This window comes from Anser cygnoides, chromosome 9, assembly GCF_040182565.1.
Source record: "Anser cygnoides isolate HZ-2024a breed goose chromosome 9, Taihu_goose_T2T_genome, whole genome shotgun sequence".
Taxonomy (NCBI): Eukaryota; Metazoa; Chordata; class Aves; order Anseriformes; family Anatidae; genus Anser; species Anser cygnoides.
This window is the reverse complement of record NC_089881.1, coordinates 15,329,940-15,350,935: the sequence shown is the minus strand read 5'-3', so window position 1 is coordinate 15,350,935 and position 20,996 is coordinate 15,329,940. Positions and strand designations below refer to the sequence as shown.

Here is a 20,996-nt window from a genome sequence, read left to right as displayed (position 1 = left end):
CAGGAGTCTCACAAATCCAGCACAGAAGAGGCAGTGCTTGCTCCCAGCTCCACCAGCCCAGCTTCCTCTGGCGGGGCAATGGCCCAGAGCTCTAAGGGATGGTTGATATTTGCGGTGCTCATTTTTTTTCCTCTTCTCAAGACACCTCTATTTCCATCTTCCCTGTCACTCTGTGTGGATGGACACAACTCTGGCATTGTTTTCATGCAAATCGTATATTCCCACAGCAGTTATTTTTTTAGGGTTGAATTATCTTGGAGCTCTCTAGGAAGCCTGGTGTTAGGCAGGATTATCCTATCATATTTACCTCCCATCATGATGGTACCTTGGAAGAAATATAGCGGGTCTGCAAATGAAAGTAGAGGTTTTCAGGTTCTCTAGAGCTCGTCACACTGTTCTTGTTGTGCTTTGTGAAAGCCAAGTTTGTTTCCACTTAAAATGCTAGACTTTTGCCTCTGACTTCAATGGAGATGGGACCAAGGGCTGTAGGGAAGGGGGGGCAGAACTGGTTTCTTCCTGCAGATGTGCAAGCTCAGGCACCTTGTTCTTCCTGCTTGCAGAACGCTGTGATGACTGGGGCGTGGACACCATGAAACAGATCCAGATTTATGATGGGGAACCTGCCAAGATCAAATGCCCGCTTTTTGAGACCTTCTTGAAGTATAACTACAGTACAGCCCATTCTGCTGGCTTAACCCTGATCTGGTACAGGATCGGGCAGGACCGGGATCTGGAGGAGCCCATTAACTTCCGTCTCCCGGATAATCGCATCAGTAAGGAGAAAGACACTCTTTGGTTCTGGCCTGCTCTTCTCAATGACACAGGGAATTACACGTGCATGCTCAGGTAGGTTGTGTGGTACAGCTTCTGTAATCAAAGGACTTTCATGGAAGCAGGAAAACAATGCTGTTAACATCATATCTTTCTGTAGGGAGAAGAGCATTTACATAAGCATTAATGGGAAAAGAATGTTACAATTATAAGACCACTCAGCACTGAGCCAATTTACATCGTAATGGTGCTTGGAGCCTTGCAAACATTAATGAACATGACTCTCCTTGCTAACTGCAAGTGTCCATGAAAATATTATTGCTGAGCCCATGGCAAAACCTACAGGCGCTCACCATTAAGAAGTGATCTGTATGTCTAGAGTAAAAATAGCTTCAGATGCAGGGGTGATGTTTTGACTGCATGCTAATTTGGCAAAGATTCATGAGTTTCAGACTTCTAGGAAATTAAGTGTCTCTAAGTGTGGTACAAAATGAGCATAGCATCTGCTATGCACTGAGCACAAGAGCTCTTTCTGATCTTCCTCGTGTTGTCTCTTGCTCATAGTGCCTTTGACCCTATTATCTGCTTTACCAGCAGGAGAGTGGATGTTGCTTGTTAATCGTGTTTATGGCCTTTTCTGAGCTGGTGCAGCCATCTCTGATGGCGCTTCCTTTCACAAATGTAAATGAGTCAGCTAAGGCTGTATATACCACACCAGAGCTACGAAGCTCATTATTGCATGTGTGATTCCTATTTCATTCCCCTGATACAGAAGTAAGCCACTCTGATTTAATCAACCCTATCCTCCTCTGTCCTTAGAAATACAACCTACTGTAGCAAAGTTGCCTTTCCCTTGGAGGTTGTTCCAAAAGACCAAGACTCTTGTGTGAGCCATTCAATAAAACCCACTGAGCAGAAGTTCTACCTGGAGCATGCTAATGAGAAGATCATATGTCCAGATATTGATGGGTTTTACCCTGCTAGTGTGACACCAACTGTCAAGTGGTACCAGGTAAGAAGCACTTTTTGTCTTTACCTGGGCAGTGGTGGGATGCAGTGTTGTATCTGAAAAGGCATGTGTGACATGAGAATCATGGAGCTGTATTTCAATCTGCCCAGCAATTAAAGCGTTAAGATGAATAAAGCTACAATAAAAGCTTTGTTTTCATTGAGTTTGAGAGTAAAACTCTCCTTGGATAAGAGAACTAACACTGATTTTTTTGGCTAGTGTGCTTAAGTGGAGAGGGGTCAAGTAAGGGGCTTGTATGCTTGACCTATAAGGCAAGCAAATCAATATCCCTGTGAAGAAAACACTTTTCCATTTTTAGTTAAACAAACAACAAAACAAGAAATCTCTTAAGCAAAGGAAAATAACCCCCTTTCCAAATCCTATGAGATCAGGGAATGAAGCCGTACAACAGGGCTCTGCAAGGACCATGGATGCCCTGTTTGCCATAATTTGGCAGACTTCTTTTCTGAAGATGGAGACATTCCTACTGCCCTCTGCTCTGATAATTAGGCTGTTTCCAGCTATCCTCAGGCACTTGCCTACACAACTACTGCTTAATTTTATTAGATTTTGACCTCCAGTGCTTTTTTCTAGATGGATGCCTTTAGTCAAGAGAGAAAAAGAAATTCTCAGGGGGTGCACAGCCAGAGGGTATGGGACTGAATTCTCTGGCAGCTTTGTAAAGCACTTTCAGATTTCAAGGTAGAAGGTGCTGTATGAGCAAATTTAATAGTAAAAAAAAAGTTGGCAACAAATATATCTGCTATTGAAAAGAAAAAAATAAAAAGTTAAAGAATCCCAAACTCTAAACCCTTCAGGAAGAACTTAGGTTTGTAGCCAAGAGGAGCAGTTTCACTCTTGTAGTTGAAATGCTTTACTTGTACTGTTCATTGAAATTCACATCTCAACAATCAATTAGCAGAATGAAACAAAAAGCCCCATGGAAGTCATTTTTTAGGTAGCAAGTCATCCTATGCCTAATAAAAACCATTAAGAATGGTATATGACCCCTGTCTTAAGCTGCCCCATTAAGATATATCTGATTTGGAAACGTACCATTCAGAAATAATCTCTTAGAAAATGTGTATATCTTTGAGTTTTATGACAATCAAGATGTCATCTGCATAACCCCTTCCTGAAAAGGGATCTCTAGCTTGGTAGTTGGCCAAGGTTTCCTGCCCTCTCTGACAGAAAGAGAAGAGTTAGTAAGGTTTCTGTACCATATATTCTCATTTGTCAGTTGCCAATGCAGGGGCCTCATTCTCAGCTGATGTCAGTCAGGGTAGTGTGATTAGTCCCGAAAGAGTTAGAGATGCTGACATCAACTGGGACATGTCCTTTAGTGTGAGTATCAATTTGTGAGTACATCATCATTTTCTTGTCTCTTCCTGCTTTCTCTCTTCACTCTGCTGAGGTGTTCACCTTGATTGCAAATGCACTTCTAGATCAGAACTAGATTTGTCTTTGAAATCCTCTATATTTTTAGGTGGGATAAAACCATTAGGGCCATCTGTTTCATCACCTCGTTTTCAAGGTGAATGTACTAGTTTGTGTTTCAGGGTTCATGGCATTTAGGTCTGACCTATATCATATGCCCAAGTATTATATCAATAGTCCCAAAACAAATATTCTTAGTGGGGATATAAACCAGTATCTCTTTGAGTCCCAAAGCACAAATGTTGTTTTCTGCTTGACACTAGACCTGCAAGTTGGTGGATGGCTTCAACAACCGATACCCCCAAGGGCCGAAGCTTGTCATTAGCATTGTCCGCAGTGCGTACGAAGGGAATTACACTTGCATTGTGACATTCAAGGACCACGGAAGAACGTATAATCTCACCAGAACTGTAATGATGAAGGTGGTGGGTAAGAATGACTTTTAGAAGTGTAAGCTGCAGGTGGATAACACCAGAAGCGGTGAAAATGGCTAGAAAAGCCTGTCACTGGATTTGTTTGTGGTTGTGTTCAGTCGGCATTACCCAACTGACCTCTTTTTGCTCGCTGGGCTCAGTCTCCTGTGACTGTCCAGGGCATGTCACGCTGGAGGTCCTACCCACCATCATGTCCCATGCCCTGAAAAACAGAGGGACAGGGTGGCCGGGCTTAGGCTGGTGAGGTACAGCCCATGAGATGGTCAGGGGTACCCTCTGCTGGCGTGTGAGTGCATTGCCCTGGCACTGTTGCTCATTTTTGTCTCCAGTGCCCTCTGTTCATCATTATTTGATGTCCCAAAATAGCTAACTTGCCCCAGTCTTCTTGCAACCTCAAAGCCTTGTGTGCTGAGGTTGAGTGCTAGTCAGTCAGACATGATTCCAGCTACCCAGCCTAGTGCTTGGACAAGTCTGTGCCAGGGTCAAGGGCTCAGCCTGCCTGCAAGTGAATTGTCGATGGAGCTTAACGACCTCGTGAACAGTAGAGCACGTGCTGAGTTCCATGACAACTACTGCTTTAAGAGCAGAATTGAATGCTTAGGACAATAAATTGTTTATTTGTTAGGAGCAGAAATAAAAAGAATTTCTGGGATACGTTGTAATTTGAGATGCTGAGTATTCAGAGGAGCATGGGCTCTTCTGATTTGAGAAGTCCACACCTTGTATCTAGACTTACTTGAACCTTGAAGGAGCATCAACGTTTGGGTCTGTTTGGGAACTAGGATTAGATCTCTTTTTGTGCAAAACTCTGCAGCAGGATGGTGTTATCATCAAATTTGTGATGTGCTCCAGAGCAGAAGGGCTTCACAAGCAAGGCTGCAAGGACGACACTTCTCACAAAGCTTCTGATGGGGGGCCTATCTGTTCTTCTCCCACAGGGTCTCCGAACAAGGCCTTGCCACCACAATTCACGTCTCCAAATGAGAAAGTCATCTACGAACTGGAAGCAGGTAAATTGCAATGCCTGCAGGGATGGGAAGGCATGGCCAGCTGGGCACACAGAGGCTCTTCAGCTGCTTTCCCAGTGCTTCCCCTCGCCAAGCACTCAAGCTGCCACAGGCTGTCTGGCAGATGGTGTGGGGTGTCAGTTCTCCATGACTGAATAGGAGAGCACAGCTTTAAAGTTTTTGTGCACACAGATTTTATTTTTTTTAAATAATCAGGCATGGAGATAGAGGACTCCAGCAAACTGGCGCAGCTGCAGAAGCAGATGAAATGGAGGACCCTCAGCTGCATAGAGAAATTCCTGTAGGACTTTGTATCAGCCCTGTCCCTGGCTGTGGTTTGCTCCAACCCTCCTTTATTCAGCACATAGTGGTTTCAGCCTTCTGGCCACTTCTTTGCTCATCTCTTCTCCCTTTTGGCTGGTTACTTCCTAATTAATGACAGCTCTCTGTTTGCTGGCCTTACAGCATTGTGTAATGGGGTATTACACCACTTCCCCCACCCCATCTGTTTAGACTGACAGCTCTTTGGAGCAATTCCCTACACTGAATGGATCATGTCCCGTTACACTGCTGTAATAAATGCCATGCTGATGATGATGATTAGCAGTGGAGTCTTCACTTTAAAGCAGTGCTTCTTGTCTGAGAAGATCAGACTTCTCCCACTGTCTCTCTGAGACAAAGCCATGTATGGGCTGATCACAACGATATTCAGGCTCCCAAGCCTGATCTTGGGGGGAAGTGAAGTGCCTGAACAAGTGTTTCCACACCAAAATGCTTCTCTTTAAGGTGTCTCTCCCCCCTATGCAGGGGGGACTATTAGCACTGCTAAGCTTTCCAAGAAGTGGTTGGCGTGGAGCACCTCTCATTGGGTGGATCACTTGATGCAGTCAAGAAGTTTCTGAAGTATTTAGGAAAGCAGAATAATTTTTCCTGTTTGTCTGTCACAAGTCAATGTGTCCAGGATTTTCAACAGTTAAAAGTCTGAAAGGGTGTGCTGGCCTCAATGCCTCCTGAAAGGGAGGCAGAGCTCAAGTTGGTAGGGTCACTGGGAAGCTCAGAAGTCACTGTGGTGCTGTTCCTGCTTTGCAATACTTCACTGTGGTCCTTTCTTCCCAGGAGATGATCTTGTTCTGTCCTGTGAGGTCTTCTTCACCTTTCTGAAGGACTCCCGGACTGAGGTGTGGTGGACCATAGATGGGAAAAACACAGATGACATCATGGACCCCAAGATAAAAGTCACACAAAGGTAACACTCAGTAATGTCAGCCTTGGCTTGTGTCTAACCCCCTCCTGCGTCCCACAGAGGAGTGTGGGTGCAGATGTGTGACACTACCATAGCCCTGCTAGAGCTGCCTTTGTCTACAGGTTCACATCATCACTTATTCAGGTCCTGGTAGCAGCACAAACAGCTGATGGTACTGTCGGATTTCTAAAACAGGGGCAGACACAACTCTGTTTAGAGGAATGCTCTGTAATAGCGTAAACGATAATGTTTCAAGAGACAGAGGCTGAAAACAGATATATAGTATTATGCATAGTATTGATTAGGGGGAATAGAGAGAAATGCAATTATGTGAAAAACCCAAATGAGCTTCAGAAACCCATTTGTTGGGTGCTGAATTAGATGTGGAAGGCAATCACTGCCTGATCAGCTTGCAGAAAAAAAAGCAAAGGGAAAAACTGTAATCAGGTTAAAAAAAAATCAGATAAAGGAATAGCTGCAGCTGCATTAAAATCTGAAGTATCTTTCAATTTATAAATATCAGTTTAGGTGCCTTTTCAAATAAGTTACATCAGGAAAGGAGTATTTGTCAGTAAGAACTCACTGCAGTTTCATGTGTGTAATACTCTAGTTCTTCTCTTGCAGTGAAATTATTGGACGTTTTGAAGACAAAACTATCATAAGGACTCTAACAGTTGCAAAAGCCACACCAGAAGACTTGAAACAAAATTACACTTGCTATGCCAGAAATGCCAGAGGGGAGACCTATAGCCAGGCCATAGTGCGCATGAAAGGTAAAGCACTTGCAGAGCGTAGTTGTGAAATGAGGCGTGCTCAGGCTGGGTTGTTGGTCCAGCCTTGAACCTTACCTTGCAAAACAGTAGGGGAACAAATAATTTGCTCAGGCCTTTTTTCCCCAACACACGCTACTCTTTATGCATAAATGTATTGTTGCTGCTCATAGTGCATTTCTTCTTAGAGGTGGGGAGCAAAGTCTACATGTCACACTCCCATGCCATGGTCAAGTGTCTGGGGGGAAAAGGGAGGGGCAGAACTGTTCTCATCCCATCTGAGTACCTCAATTGATGCAGACCCAAGGGGAACAGGCTGTTTGAAATGATTTTAGATCACTTTGTTGTGTGAGGGCTTTGTCTGATGCAACAGCTACCCGTTGGCAACCTGCAGAAGGCAAGCTGCACTCTGTGATATTGCACAGGGAGTGAGGCGTTCTGAGCATGATGCTCTGAGGTTTTATTTCTTACTGTGATGATGCTCCAGTCTAGATACAACCGTCTCTGCGTGACTGGTATGGACTGATCCAGCTCTGCTCAAGCTTTGTTCAGAGTGTGTTTTTTCCTACATCTTTCGTCAAAGGCATTTTTCCTGTTTCACAGACCCGTCTCTGAGTAATAAGAACCATGCCTTCACCACAGGTATATGAAGTTTCCTGAGTAAGGCGGATATTTCTGCCTCCTTATCAACCTCATCTAGAGATTCAACACCTGCTTGCTGTGGGTCAGACCTCCCCTTTCCTATATGAGATGCTACTCTGCCTTGTATAGATCATGCTAAATACCACCTTCCTCCCACTCTTCCCTGTTAGCATGGAAAGGCTCACAGATGTGTTTACTCAGTGTTCTTTCTCATCCTTCTTAGTCCTTGTCCTCTTTTACTTTTTTAGTCCTCCTTGAGACAGACCTTTCCTGAACCATTAGGAGGGAACAGTAGTCCCAACACAGAACTGAAAGGCTGAAGCAGTCTGCTAGTGCATTCACCCTTCATCCCTAATTCTTCTGGGATGACAATATTGGTACATGTAGCAGAAATAATTCTAGAGCCTTCAAATTCTTTCTGTATACAGCAGTGCCTAAATGCTGTTTCTAGTGGACTGATCTGCACTATCTTCTCTCTTCCTCCATATGCTTCTGCTGCTCCTGCAGCAGTTGAGGTTGGGTTTGTTCTGAGCAGACCTTGTTACTCACCACACCTCCTTTCTTCTTTGTTCCACAGCAAATTGCAAGGACCAGCTGTGACCACTGTTGGCAGAACAATCTTAAGCTAAGCTCACTGCAGACCATCCACCCCACTGTACATAGGAATGCTGCCAAGCAGTCTAGAACCTAACCCCTCACCACTCGCCTTCCAGTTTCTAGCAAGTTGCTATATATTTTGGCTCCAGCTATTTTATTACATTAGGTTATATATGTTTCCTGATTTTTCCGGATGCTTTCCCTTTCATCCTCATGCACTTTTGCTCATCACCTAATGAAACTTGTTAAATTCCTTGTGTTTTCTTGCTGGTAATTAAGTCTCATTAGAAACTTAATCTTCGAATGTGATGATGTTTGTACTCACTGCTGTTCTTCTATCATCCAGTTTGTCAGTGTGCATGTGAGCTGCCACCTGAATCACCATATGAACTTGAGTTGCCCAGGGATACAGTTTTATTTTATGCCCTTAATACAAAGAAACAGCAGTGGCATGACAGATGCTGTATGAGTTGGGGGTGGGCAGGGGAGGGCTGTGATCTTGTGGCTCGATGCCCACAGGTTGTCCTGTTTGTTTGCAAACGTTTAATCTTTTTTGGTATGAACTCTGATTCTCCTTTCCTGATTGGAAACAATCAGTTGTGGCTAGTTTATATCCTTGCTATCAGTCAGGGACAAGACACAAGAAATGTGTACGTGTGATGGGGAGGGAAAGCAATGGCCACTGCCTTTATTTTGCTGCAGATGAGCTTTAGCTGGCTCTCCTAGAAGTAAGTGCAGTTCTGTTGCCCTTAGAAGCTGCATATCCTCACGCTCAGAGGATCATGTGCATGAGCTGTATGAGCTGTCTTTGGACTGTACAGGTGATGTCCATGTACAGGTCATTCTACCATCCAGCTGCTCCCAGGGTTGTGCTCAGAGGCAGAAGCCCAGCCTGTGCTGCTTTGACTTGCCCTGCTAGCCCAACCAGACCTGGTAACCCAGAGTGGGGACACCTGGGTGGCCAGCCACCACGTGTCCTGCCAGAAAAGTCTTGGCTTGGCCATATTCCTCTGAAGGGTCGGTGTTTTGGCTACATGTGATACAAGCTTGTTCCTACTTAGCTGAGGGCCCAGCCTGCTTGGTAAATCAGACCTGTTCTTTTGTTTTGAACCCAGTTATAGCACCGAAGTACACCGTGGAGCTGGCCTGTGGACTGGGAGCAACTATCCTGCTCGTTGTTGTGCTGATCGTTGTCTATCACGTCTACTGGCTGGAAATGGTCCTCTTCTATCGGGCTCATTTTGGAACAGATGAAACGGTTCTAGGTAAGAAGTTAAGGGCTTACAAAGTAAGTAATTCCCTGGTTTCTCTAGTGACCCTTATGTAGGGATTCATGAATCGGGAGCAAATCACTTTAAAATGTAGGAAGGCATCCAAAAGGATGAGATAATTAAACACCTGAAGTACAGGGTCTGGAAATCACTCATCTGCCTTCAGTTTTTCCACAGCTTCCTTGTGCTACCAGGAATCCATCTTAAGAGACTCTGAGCTGGGATTCCTTCCCCTGTAGGATGAGTAGGGTGTTTGAGGACCCACTGCTTGCTGTGTGAACCTGCCAAGGGGGTGCTGTGGCTCTCAGAGCATAGGCAGGGTGCAAGCCTGTCTGGTGGGATTGCCCGTATAAGTAGGCAGCAATGGGAGGAAGCAGTGTCAGAGGTGAAAGAAGACAAGGATGCTGGACAGAATGGGGTAGTCAGATTGCTGCAGTCTGGTGCCTACAGCAACCCAATGGTGTCTGGATGCCTACGTGCTCAGGGTGAGCAGTCAAAGGCAGCACTGCTGTCTCATAGCTATGGAAATTGATGTGTACCTCCAGTACCTCAGCTCAAAGTGAGCCTTTGTATTTGCTTTTCCTCTGAAGCAAGTCAAAGGCTCAGCATGCACAGTATCACAAGTGTCTCTTCTGCTGTTTGTGTTTCCCTGCATTCCCAACGCTCAGACGGGAAGGAGTACGATGTGTATGTGTCCTATGCACGCAATGCGGAGGAGGAGGAATTTGTGCTGCTGACGCTGCGGGGAGTCTTGGAGAACGAGTTTGGGTACAAGCTGTGTATCTTCGACAGAGACAGCCTCCCTGGGGGAAGTGAGTATTTCACAGGGGGCTGTGCTCCATGCACATCCTCTCTTCTTTATTCGTCTTTAAGGTACTGAAAATTGATAGGAGTTGGTCTTTCCATACTAACTTCTATATTTTTTCCCCATCTCTGAGAACAATCTCTTGTTGGTATCTTCTAATGTTTTTGCTTCACATTACAACATCAGGTGCTCCAAGCCACCAGAAAGGCTTCTATGTGAAAGTGGTGTATGTTGATTGTTTCAGTTGCTCTCTCCAGAAGTGATGTGCAGGAGTTGTCAATCTATCAACATGAAAGAACCAGTCCACTGACCTTCACAGAAAACCTCTGAGTTGTCTTAAGAAAGGGGGAACAAAGTCAAGGCTAGAAAGAAAAGAGAGGGGAATGTGATCCTGGGCCAGACTGGTAGCTCGCGTAGGGTGTTGGTGAGCACCTGTAAAAACCAGGAGTGTTCGCTTCAGGGAGGTGTGGGGAGCACTGTTCCAGCATCAGTGAGAAGATAATGTGCCCTCCCAGGAGGCCTCCCACTCACCCTTGTTAATTAGAAAGTCTGTGTCTAACATAGCGTAAAATTAGTTGCTATGGTTAAGAATACTTTGCATGTAGTGACACTCATCTCTTCATTAAGATGGAGTGTTTTATTTTGTTGTCTCAAGCTAAATCATGCACTAAGGTTTTAGACAGTGTATGCTAAAGGGATACAGGAGTCACCAGGAATGGAACTTTGTGAAGCTCTCCAGATAAACATACCATTACAACCCCCCAGAGCAAGGGGTTGGATGTATGAGCCCTGATGCCTACTAAGATTTCAAAGACTGAGCTATTGTCAGTGCAGAACCTTTGAATTCATGGGCCTTGGGTTTGGACCCCAATGGTCAGAACCTGTGCAGACCGAGTCTGTTAGAGCCTCTTCTGGAAAGGGCAGGGTGGATTGGCAGAATCCTAGCCCAGCTGTGAGACAGAGCAGAAGCAGTTTGAGGTCCTTTCTTCTTTCTCCTAGATCACTGCCAGGGCACAGCACCTCTAAGTTTGAGGGCAGTTAAGTACAGGTGCCTCAGCGGGAAGGGAGGCAGCTGTAATCCTGAGGGTGCTCACTCTAGAGAGCACCTGGATGAGGTGGCAGGTCACCCCCTAGGCTCTCGATGCTTGTTCCAGGCTCAGAGCAGGTTTGCAAGCTCTCACACCCAAGGCTGGTTAATCTGGCACTGACAGAGTTTATTCTACCTCTCTGCTATGCAAGATTGCTGTATGCCAGAAGTGTATTCACCAGCTGCACAAAGAAACTTTAGTTTGCAAGTCTTCTGGGAGTGCTGCAAATGTTGCCTGTTAGCGGTGCTGTATGTAGCCCGTTAGCGGTGCTGTCTGTAGCCCTGCTGCCCTCAGCATTGCCCACCAAACTGTGCTCCTTGCTGCTGGCTGCTCGCAGCAGAGGCCTGGGGAGCAGCAGTTCTGGCATGACAAAACCCCAGAGCAGGGCTGCTGAAGGGGGGATTGCAAGAAGGACACTTTACCTTGTACTGTAAATGATCAATAGTTGAGTAAATGCTGGATACTACTTGACATGAAAGGTTTGCCAGATCATTAGGAAGGCAGAATGGACAGATGCTAGTCTGGTGCTTCTTCCCTTGTGCACAGACATGGGATTGCGAAAGGGAGAGACGCTGTACCAGGCAGCCTGATGGTTTCTCTGGGTTTTGCAGATCCACTGCTGGCTGAGCAGACAGACTTATTCCCACTAGTTGTTCCTCCAGACATCCATGTCCTTTCTGTTCCACTCTTCCACTTCTTTCCATCCTTTCCCTTTGGACAGTCTCGTTTTCCTCCCAGCACAGCTCTTCTGGGCCCCCTTGCCTTCACCATCACACAGTGGGTGCTGCTGGCCTCAATCCAGAGAGCTCCACGAACCAGCACTCCCCAGCTCGGCTGTGGTGGCTCGTCCTTGCTCTGTATGCAACACTGCTGGGGCTTCCCTGTTGCTTCTGAGCTGGGATTTGATTAATCTTCTTGAAGAAGCACGGCAGGCCAGGAAATAGCTTTTGGCAGCTGGTGTCATGCCTCTGGAGTGTACATCTGTGTCATAGGTAGAGTTATGTTGTCCTTGATGGAGAAACAGTGGGAGATGGATTATCCTCTGAGTTTGCTGACAGGAATTAATCAAATGTGCTTGACAGCTAAATGAAGTTGCCTGTCAGTATTGTTTTATTCTCCGTTGTATTTTCTGACCAGTCAAGAGCATTCCCTTGTCAATGAAGTGTGGGAGATCCTGCAGCAGAGCGTGTGAGCACTGGAATTCACACTTGCAAAGGATTTTCACATTAATTACAGAAAGGTGTCTAAGGACAATTTACCTGCAGGTTTTAGAAAATCAAAGAGGATACAGTTACCATGTCATGCTCTGAGGCTGTCATTTTTTGGACACTTCATTAAAAGTCCTCTGAATGTTTTACTTGTCGCTCTTAGAAACACTCAAATCTGGTTTCATCAATGACAACAGCAGGAACAGCTGGATGAGTATCACTAGTTAGGATGACAATATTGCCAAAGTAAATTAACCTTTGAGGCTGCTTAGGGTGAGTGTAGGTACTTATTGTACGTATTTGTTGTGGGAAACTGAGGCGAGAGGAGCAAAGGGATTACCCTATTACCCTGAATCATTCTGGACATCTTCCTGATAAGTGCAGGCATGCTGGCTTCCTGGTGCCTGTTCAGGTCGAGTCTTTTACTTGAGGTCCTGTGTTGTCCATCTGGTGATTCTCCTGCTTTGCTCCAGGGAGCCTCTTTTCCCACTGTCCCTAGACCAAAGCTAAATCTGACCCTCCAAAGCTCTCATGCCAGATGGCATCCTTGTAGCATCAGGTGCTGCCAGAACAGCACCTTCCAGATGTAGCTACATCAGGCACTTCCTCTGTAGGACATGGAGAAGAAGAAACACATCTGCAGGCAGCCTGGGGCTGGGAATAGATGTCCCTCTGTGGGCAGGGGGTGCCAGCCATGGAGTAGGAGGGACCTACCTGAAATCCCTTGTAGGACTGGGAAACACCAGCGTAATCTCTGGAGAGAGCCTCTGAGGGATTTTGTCCTCTTCAAGAGAGATCTGCTAGCGTGATTCCAGGTCAGCAGTGTGTTCTCAGCCGTCACTAACCACCTTGATATTTCTTTCTCCCAGTTGTCACAGATGAAACCCTGAGCTTCATCCAGAAAAGCCAACGCCTGCTTGTTGTCCTGAGCCCCAACTACGTCTCACAGGGGACACAGGCCCTGCTGGAGCTCAAGGCTGGTCTAGAGAATATGGCCTCCAAGGGCAACATCAAAGTCATTCTAGTGCAGTACAAAGCCATCAAGAAGAGCACAGTGAAGGAGCTGAAGCAGGCCAAGGCAGCCTTGACTATCATTAAATGGAAAGGCGAGAAATCCAAGTTCCCAAAGGTCAGGTTCTGGAAGCAGCTGCAGGTGGAAATGCCAGTAAAAAAAATTGCTACAAGTTCAAGCCTTCATGGGAAAGACCCCTCATATGTTTGACACCATCAAAAAAGCAAACAAAAAACAACACAAAACAAAAAAAAGTTAGGCTGGGGGGTGGGAAGGAGCTCAGGTTTTGCCATGAAAGGCAAAAAAAAAAAAAAAGGTCCTGGGCATTTCAGAAGATGGGTATGCTTCTCTGCAGCTTTTCTACTGCCCTGGCAGTAGAAAGACCAGACTGCACACACCACCTCTCTGCAAATGGCACACCTTTGTGTGCAATCCCTGCACAATCCCTGGTCTCAGTCTGAATTTGGGCTCTTGGGGTGGGGTGCAGCTAGCACCTTGTGGTAGCATGGCATTTTTACAGGCCAGTACTCTTCCACCCTGTTCCTCTTGGGCATTCCTTAGCTTCTAGTGCAGGGCTGCTTTGCTCCTTCCTGGTTGTTGGTCCCCATAGCAGAGCATGGGGCGCGACTTAACTGGTGTCTCCAAAATAGAGCCTTTCATGTGTGTCCCTGCCCTCTAGTCCTGATTGTGGTAGGACCACAGATTTCTGCTTTGGTGGGGAAAGCATAAACTCTTAAGGCTCCTCATGTTTTTTCCCCTGCATTTTTATAGGAGCAGATGCATTCAGGTAGTTTGGCAATGTGAAATTGCTGATACAGTAGCAATTTTTTTTTTAAAAAGCTCTGCTAGGTGCTTTTTGTATTGTAGCATTTCTACTAACAAGTGGGCCATCTCTAGGGCACTGCAGTCTTCCAAGTATCCTAAATCCTTCAGGGCTGTAATGCTCATAATCCAGGGACAATCTCTCATTAGCACAGGCCATGGAGCATGTCTGAGAGATGCTTCTTTGTAGCGTAAACTCAGGGACTTCACAAGCACTGCAAGGATCCCCGATATACTACTGAACCTGCCTGCTGTCTTTGAGCTGCTGGCTGGGGGAAAGCGTTGTGTAGGGTGCTGCTGAGGACTCTGGGATGACACTGGATATATGCCCAACTCCCCAGGGAGCCCTGCAAACTTATTTGAGCTTACCGAAGGCTCTGTCCAGCTGGCTAAGACTTGGTGTGCCCTGCCCAGGTGTGAACAGCATCACTGTTCATCATTTGGGGCTGAGGTTTAAACTAGCCTTGGTTTTACAGAACCTCCACCTGTCTTGTTTCCAAACCAGAGTTGCAGAACAAAGCATGTATCTCAGTTTCTGCAACCTTTGCACAAAATGGAAACCACTGAGTACCAGTCCTTGCTTCAACAGAAGGCAGCAGGCATGGGAAAAGATGTGGTGAGTTAACCCCCAGCCGACAGGCCTTTCAAAGCAAGGATGGGGGTGTCCCCTCCCTTGTAGGACAGACCAAAGCACAGTGGGACCCTGGCATTGACTGGTACTGTTGTTCACAACGTATTCACATAATACTACAAGCTCCAGGGGTGCCTGCACTCCTGTAGCTCCCCATCCAAGGGCCTTCTCACTTAATTGTGGAATTCAGCACTACGCACGCTATGTGCATGCTTATCTTTTGTAGATAATGGTTACTCCTGAGTCACCTCTGACTCATGCTTTCACTCTGCTGGTGTCCAGCAGGTGAAGTGTAGCCATTGTGAATGGCATTAAAAAGCACTATGATGTGGAGTCTATGCACTATTCACTCAGTGGGGTTTGAGGGCGTCCTGGTGAGCAGCCCAACCTCAATGGTGTGGGTCTGAGTCCTGACATCAGCAAAACGCTCTGCTCGTAGCATCTTGTGATTAATAATAAGTATGTTGGGGCAGCTGGCAGCCCCAGCCGCCCATGTCATTGGGGAAGGTACTGTACAAACGTGGAACACGTAGCAATTTCTTCTCACTTCCCTCTCCATCCCTTACCCACTCTTCTCCTCCACCCCCAAAAAAGCTTTGCTTTAAGCAAGTGAAAAATTGCAGTCAGCCTCACTACATGTTGTGGAGCTCCTCGTCTGCTCAGAGCGCATCAAAGCTTTGCTGTCAGTGAGCCTTTTCCTGAGGCTGTCTGTGGAGGGGCAGAGCTGCTTCCCACACTCCAGAAAGCTTCATTTGGATGAAGTACCACCCAGGGCCATGCTAAGCTTTGAGAAGCCTTTGCAGCAGCATTATTTTGCCCAGCTTCCCCTTTGCTTCAGTGATTTCAGCATCCTTGTAATCAGCTGCCAGATCTGCAGGCAGAGGGAAGGCCCTGAGGCCAAAGCAGGACTGCGTTAGATTCCAGTTTGATTGTTAAAAAATTAACTCAAAAATATGCGTAAATTCAATTAACATCCCAGACCTCACCACATCACACCATGCTTTTGGCTGAGGTACCAAGAGATCTGCTGATGTTTCAGTAGGTCTGATTATTTTAGGAAATAAAATCCACTTCATTTATTATGCTGATTTTGTTCAGTTTTCCAAATAAGCGATGGGCTAGGTCTCTTCCTGGCATTCACAGCAGTGCCTTTTGGTGCCACTGCAACCCCAGAAGAGGATTACTGAGAGACGTCCGCAGAGCACCCACCAGGCAGAAGATGCAGTGGTGGGAAGGGGGCCTGAGGAGCGCTGGTTCTGGTGCTGCTGCCCCAGGAGCATCACCGTGGGCTTCACTGGGAGCTGCCAGGCCAGGGATAGACCCCAGTCCCTGTTGTAATGCTGATCTGAAAACGCCCCTCAGGTACACCCAACCATTCCATCCAGTGCCACCTGTGGCTTCCGTGTGAGGCTTCCGTCGCAGCCTCTGTCCAGTTTCAGTTGATTCATCTGCTTGCGTCTCCCTGCTGTGACCTAACATTTATCAATATGCAGCTCATACAAAGCTCCTCATTGTTATTTCATGAGGGAACAGCATTGCATGAATTGGAAAGAATATTTATCTCCCCATGCCATTTGATGTCTTACAGCTGTTCCAGAGTTTTCCCTTCTCTTTCCTGTACGTTTTTGCCTTTGTGTTATTTGGTCTGTGAAGTGTCAGTATTATTTTATTTTGCTTTTCAATAAAACATTTTCACTTTTGCATTTCAGTCCTTGTGCATTTCTCATGAGTATCATTCCCCCCCCCATCATGTCTGCAAATGGGTGTGAAAGAAGGATGACTGTGTGTAGTCCCAGCATCAACACCATTTGGGGATGCTGCCTTAGAGGGGGGATTTTCCTGGCTGTTTCATGATGTACCTGTACAGATCCTTAGGCATTACCACTGCTGCAAAGGCAGAAATGTGGAGACATACAGCATTCAAATATCACCCAGCAGTCAACATTCACACACAGAAAGCCTCTGAACCAAAGAACAATCACAAGATAGGAAGATGGGAAGGAAACGTCATCCCTTTGCTTGAGGGAGTAAGCCATGAGCCAGAGTTTTGAAAATCTGCCCTGAGTACTGAAATCAAACTGAGTCTTAGGCTTCTTTGCCCGTCACCTTCCAGGTAGTTGGCTAGAAAAGGTGGTGAGAATTTATTTTTATTTTTTTGTTATCCAATCAATTTTTTAGCTTTTTCCCTTGACCATATGCTACCAGGTAAGTTCAGAAAGAGCCCTGAACTTTCAGACCACCAGCAAAACAAATATTTGTGATGATCTAAGGATTTGGGGTCTATGGGGTGTGGTGTCTGTGACCCCACAGCTTTTATTGGGCTGGGACAAATCTGTGGGACTTGACATTCTCTTTTACATCTTGGGGGTGTGCAGACACAATCCCACAGAAATACGCAAAGTCCTTCATAACTGTGTAGTAAAGATGGAAATTTTTTAGTGAGAGCAGATAGCCAAGAGTATTGGATTTCCAGCTCTGTTGTTACCTGGAGCCCTGCGGCATTGTTCCTATCTGTCCCGTGCTGTGCTGAAGGTGACACTGGCAGGAACCGCCCTGCCTGCATGCTGTGAGATGGCCACCCAATGGTTTTTGTGAGCTGGGATTACACTGTAATCTGAACATCCTAAACTGCCCTGGTCAGCCACATCTAAAGGCATCCCATTCTCTGGAACAAAACATATCTTTAGGGATTTGAATGTCTATGCTGCCAGAAAACATTGAGTCTGAAAAGGCTGCAAATCTTAAACTGGTAAAAAGGAAACCTTCACAGTCAGCTCAATCAAAATATTTCATTTCAGCAGTTTTGTAGTCATTCACATTAACTGAACCTGTTCTTTATGAGCAGGCGGGTAGAAGAGGTGACCTCCCAGGGGCTGCTCCTGCCTACATCCCTCTGTGATTCTGTGATTCTGGTTTCAAAAAGAAAGACCTTTCAAGCCAGCAAAGGTGCTTTTTCTTTCAGAAGATGCTGAAGCTTGGCTGATTTCAAAATAGATCTCAATCAGTTACAGAAAGGTTTGAATGAAGCCTGGACTCAGTAAATTGGGAGATTGCTGCCAATTCTTTGTGCCTTTGAAATAGGGTGTTTAGAGTGCTTCACGTCTTTCAGTTACAGTTCTGACAGAACTGACTTTATCATCTACTTCTGGTTTCAATGAATCAGTGTTTTCCTGTACTTGTGTGTGTGGAGGGGGAAAATCCCTCAAACGTTTTACACAAGAAAATAATAATCCAAATAGTTTGATTCAAATTCCAGTGTTATATTAAAGAACCAAACAGTGCCCTACTTTCTCCAGAAGGATATTAATTTTTCAATCATTTTTCATAGCCCAAGTCTTTGGTCCCCACATAATCTAGGGACAATGTGTTTTACAGCTAGTCACGTCTTTGAAAAAGTATTCCTTTGTAGAGTGTTAAAATAAGATGCATTCAGGTGCAACGCAGTGCACCTTCAGCTATGAGGTAAGGATACAGACGGCCAAGGGCTGCAAGAATAAAGGCATTGCCACCACATGGAAGGAGCGGTATTTTTATGTGTATAAATCTCAGCTCGCAGAAGGGAGCTGGGTGCTGCTGAGATTCGTCTGCCTGCCTTTGCCTAGCTCCTCTGCTGCTTTAGCAGCAGCAGCAGTGCCAGCTCTCCTCCCCACCGCAGCTCTTCCCGAGGCGCTCTCACCCTGCCCTGCTCCAGCACCGCCTTGTCCTCAGGTGCCCCTATCTCAGGCCCCCGCATGCAGTAAGTGGGTGGCCTTTCCACCTCTTATCTTTTAAAGTTTCACCGTTCTGTTAATCAGCCGGAGTTAATTTGCTAAGTGCCACAGCCTTATTAATTCCCATCCTTTCCGCCACTCACCCATTAGCCATGACACCTTCAATATGCTCACCACATCCCAAGCCATAGATAGAACCCCAAGGACATCCTTTGGGTTTGCTGCTTTTCAATGTTCATAATTAAAGAGATGCTGCCCTTGCCTGGCACCCTTCCAGCCAAGCATCTTGCTGAGCTTTACGAACTGCAACCAGCCCCAAGAAATGTTTTGGAGGACAGTATTTTCATACACCCCCCATCACACTTGGGGAACTAATGCAGATGTTTAAAGCCGGCATTTTCCTCTTTCTAAATTTGGAGGCTTCTGTTTCTGGATGAGCAGCATGAGAGGGAGGTGGATCTCCACCTCGGCAGCATGAGCAGTGGCACAACGGGGCAATTGCTTCTCTTTGATGCAAAGGGCTGCCCGAGTTGTGGGCAGGTGGTCCCCAGCCAAGACCTGTCTTTTAGCAAGCTCCTGCCCTTGCCTGGCAGTGGTGGTGCCGTGCGGTGCTGAAGTTGGAGTATGGTCCTGGCTTATCCTGCTGTTCCTGGCCTCTCATTTACCACTTCAGCCTTCTCAAAAGCTAACTGCAAAGCAAAAATGCTGATACTGCTCCTGCAGTCCCGGCTGGCAGGAGTGTGGGCAAGTGGAAATCCACTGGGTTTGTGCCAGGCTCCCCTCAGTGGGAAGGGGAGGGGGTGTCTGTGCAGGTTTGCCGTCAAACAGCTTCCTTTGGCTTTTCTCTTCCCACTCCCCTACCCCTGTGCACCCCAATTCCTCGCCCTTGTGCTCTTAGATACCACTGAAGCAGTGTTCGACTTCATTCAGAGGAGCCGCAGGATGATCGTGGTCCTGAGTCCCGATTACCTGACAGAGAAGAGCATCAGCCTCCTGGAGTTCAAGCTCGGCATCATGTGCCAGAATGCCATCGCCACCAAGCTCATCGTGGTGGAATACAGGCCGCTGCAGTGCACCCACCCCAGCATCCTCCAGCTGAAGGAGTCCGTCTCCTTCGTCACCTGGAAGGGGGAGAAGTCCAAGCGCTCGGGCTCCCACTTCTGGAAGGCCCTGCGGCTCGCCCTGCCCCTGCGGAGCCTGAGTGCTGGCTCCGGCTGGAACGAGAGCTGCTCCTCGCAGTCCGACATCAGCCCGGACCCTGTCCAGAGGAGAAGGAGCCGGTTGAAAGGCCGGCCTGAGCCGCTGGGTGCCACGGTCGCAGGCCTTGCGCCCCAGGGGAGGGCTGCGGCCTCCACGCCGAAGGCCAAGCACCGAGCCAAGCACTTCTTGACCTGCCGGTGCTGTGGGACCTACTGTGATGGCAGCAGCAGACTGAAGCGCAAGCACCGGGCGGTGGCAGAGCCCTGGTGGGAGACCCAGATCTGCAAGCCCGGGGTACAGGGGGGGCCGGGCAGCAGTCGCCCCGAGCCCCCACCCGCACAGGCTCCTGCTCTCGCCCTCTGCCAGTACAGCGACCTGTCGAACAACAATGACTTCTATGTCCTCTAGCCAAGGGGCAGCGCTCGGTGGCACCACAGGCGGTGGGCCCACGGCAGAAATTCACTGTATCAGATGTTTTTGCAGTATTGCAGGCTGACTTGGTGTCTTTCTGCTTCGCCTCACTCACCGCCAGGCACAGGGGACTGCAGCAGCATCTGGGGTGTCTCGCTGCTGCCGATCTGAGCCAGGGACCTGCGACAACGCACAGAGCAGCGGCTGGGTGCTGCCTGTGTTGCTGGGTCCTGCTTAATTCACACGGCAAACATGAGCTGAACACACCTGAGCGTCTCCCCGGTGTTTCTTTTCCCCAGCTGTGGTCTTGTTGGCTGCAGGGCTGCTGCTGGGAGGGCAGGGCCCGCCGGCGGGGTGGGAGGGAAGCAAGGGTACGGGGATGCAGGGATGGACACAGAAGCAGTGCACCTGGTGGGAATGTCTGGGAAAGGTGGAGGCTTGCAAAATAAGAACAAAACTTTGCAAATTGAGTTCATCAGGAGCCCCAGCTGCGCAGGAGTGTACCATGCAGCATGGTGCTTTATCCACTGTGGTTTAAAAGAACTTGGTCAAAACCTTTAAGTTCCTCCTCTCTAAATAAAACAGAGTTCTTTAACTTGCTGTTGTTAAGTGTACAGTCTCGGGAACAGGTAAATGCTGGAGTCTTGCTCACCAGACAGTGCCTGGGAGGTGATTTCCCTACTCTGGTTGAGGTCCCCCCTGATCCCAGTGCCTCCAGTCTGCTCCTGGGCTCGGTCCCCTTCTGGCTTCCCCAGTGATGAATTTGTTCTGTCAGCTGCATGGCCAGCTTCTGGTTGCTGCCTCTCAGGTTTGTACTATTTTTTTTCCTACCTTGGAAATATGAGCTGAGCCCTCAGGGTACAGTGTCTGTGGCTCCCAGGACAGACCCTTATTTGACATCCTCAGCTGCAGCCCTTGTAGAATTGCT

The 20,996-nt window shown here is 47.2% G+C and overlaps 1 protein-coding gene across 8 annotated transcripts in view; it reads left to right on the top strand.

Annotated features, from left to right (window-relative positions):
* Positions 1-20,663, top strand: part of IL1RAP (interleukin 1 receptor accessory protein) — a 45,769-nt gene extending 25,106 nt beyond the window's left edge. For 6 of the 8 annotated variants that reach the window (XM_048076696.2, XM_048076699.2, XM_048076700.2 and 3 more), the window contains exons 3-11: positions 561-846; positions 1,591-1,783; positions 3,481-3,646; positions 4,590-4,661; positions 5,775-5,904; positions 6,526-6,674; positions 9,026-9,175; positions 9,850-9,993; positions 19,356-20,663. In XM_048076696.2, the coding sequence (XP_047932653.1) occupies positions 561-846; positions 1,591-1,783; positions 3,481-3,646; positions 4,590-4,661; positions 5,775-5,904; positions 6,526-6,674; positions 9,026-9,175; positions 9,850-9,993; positions 19,356-20,065 (2,000 nt within the window). In that variant the 3' untranslated portion in view covers positions 20,066-20,663. Of the gene's footprint in view, positions 1-560; positions 847-1,590; positions 1,784-3,480; positions 3,647-4,589; positions 4,662-5,774; positions 5,905-6,525; positions 6,675-7,890; positions 9,006-9,025; positions 9,176-9,849; positions 9,994-13,151; positions 16,456-19,355 lie in introns of those variants that run through there. The other 2 variants (XM_067002163.1, XM_067002164.1) reach the window with 2 other exon arrangements.
* The last annotated feature ends 333 nt before the right edge of the window (positions 20,664-20,996 follow it).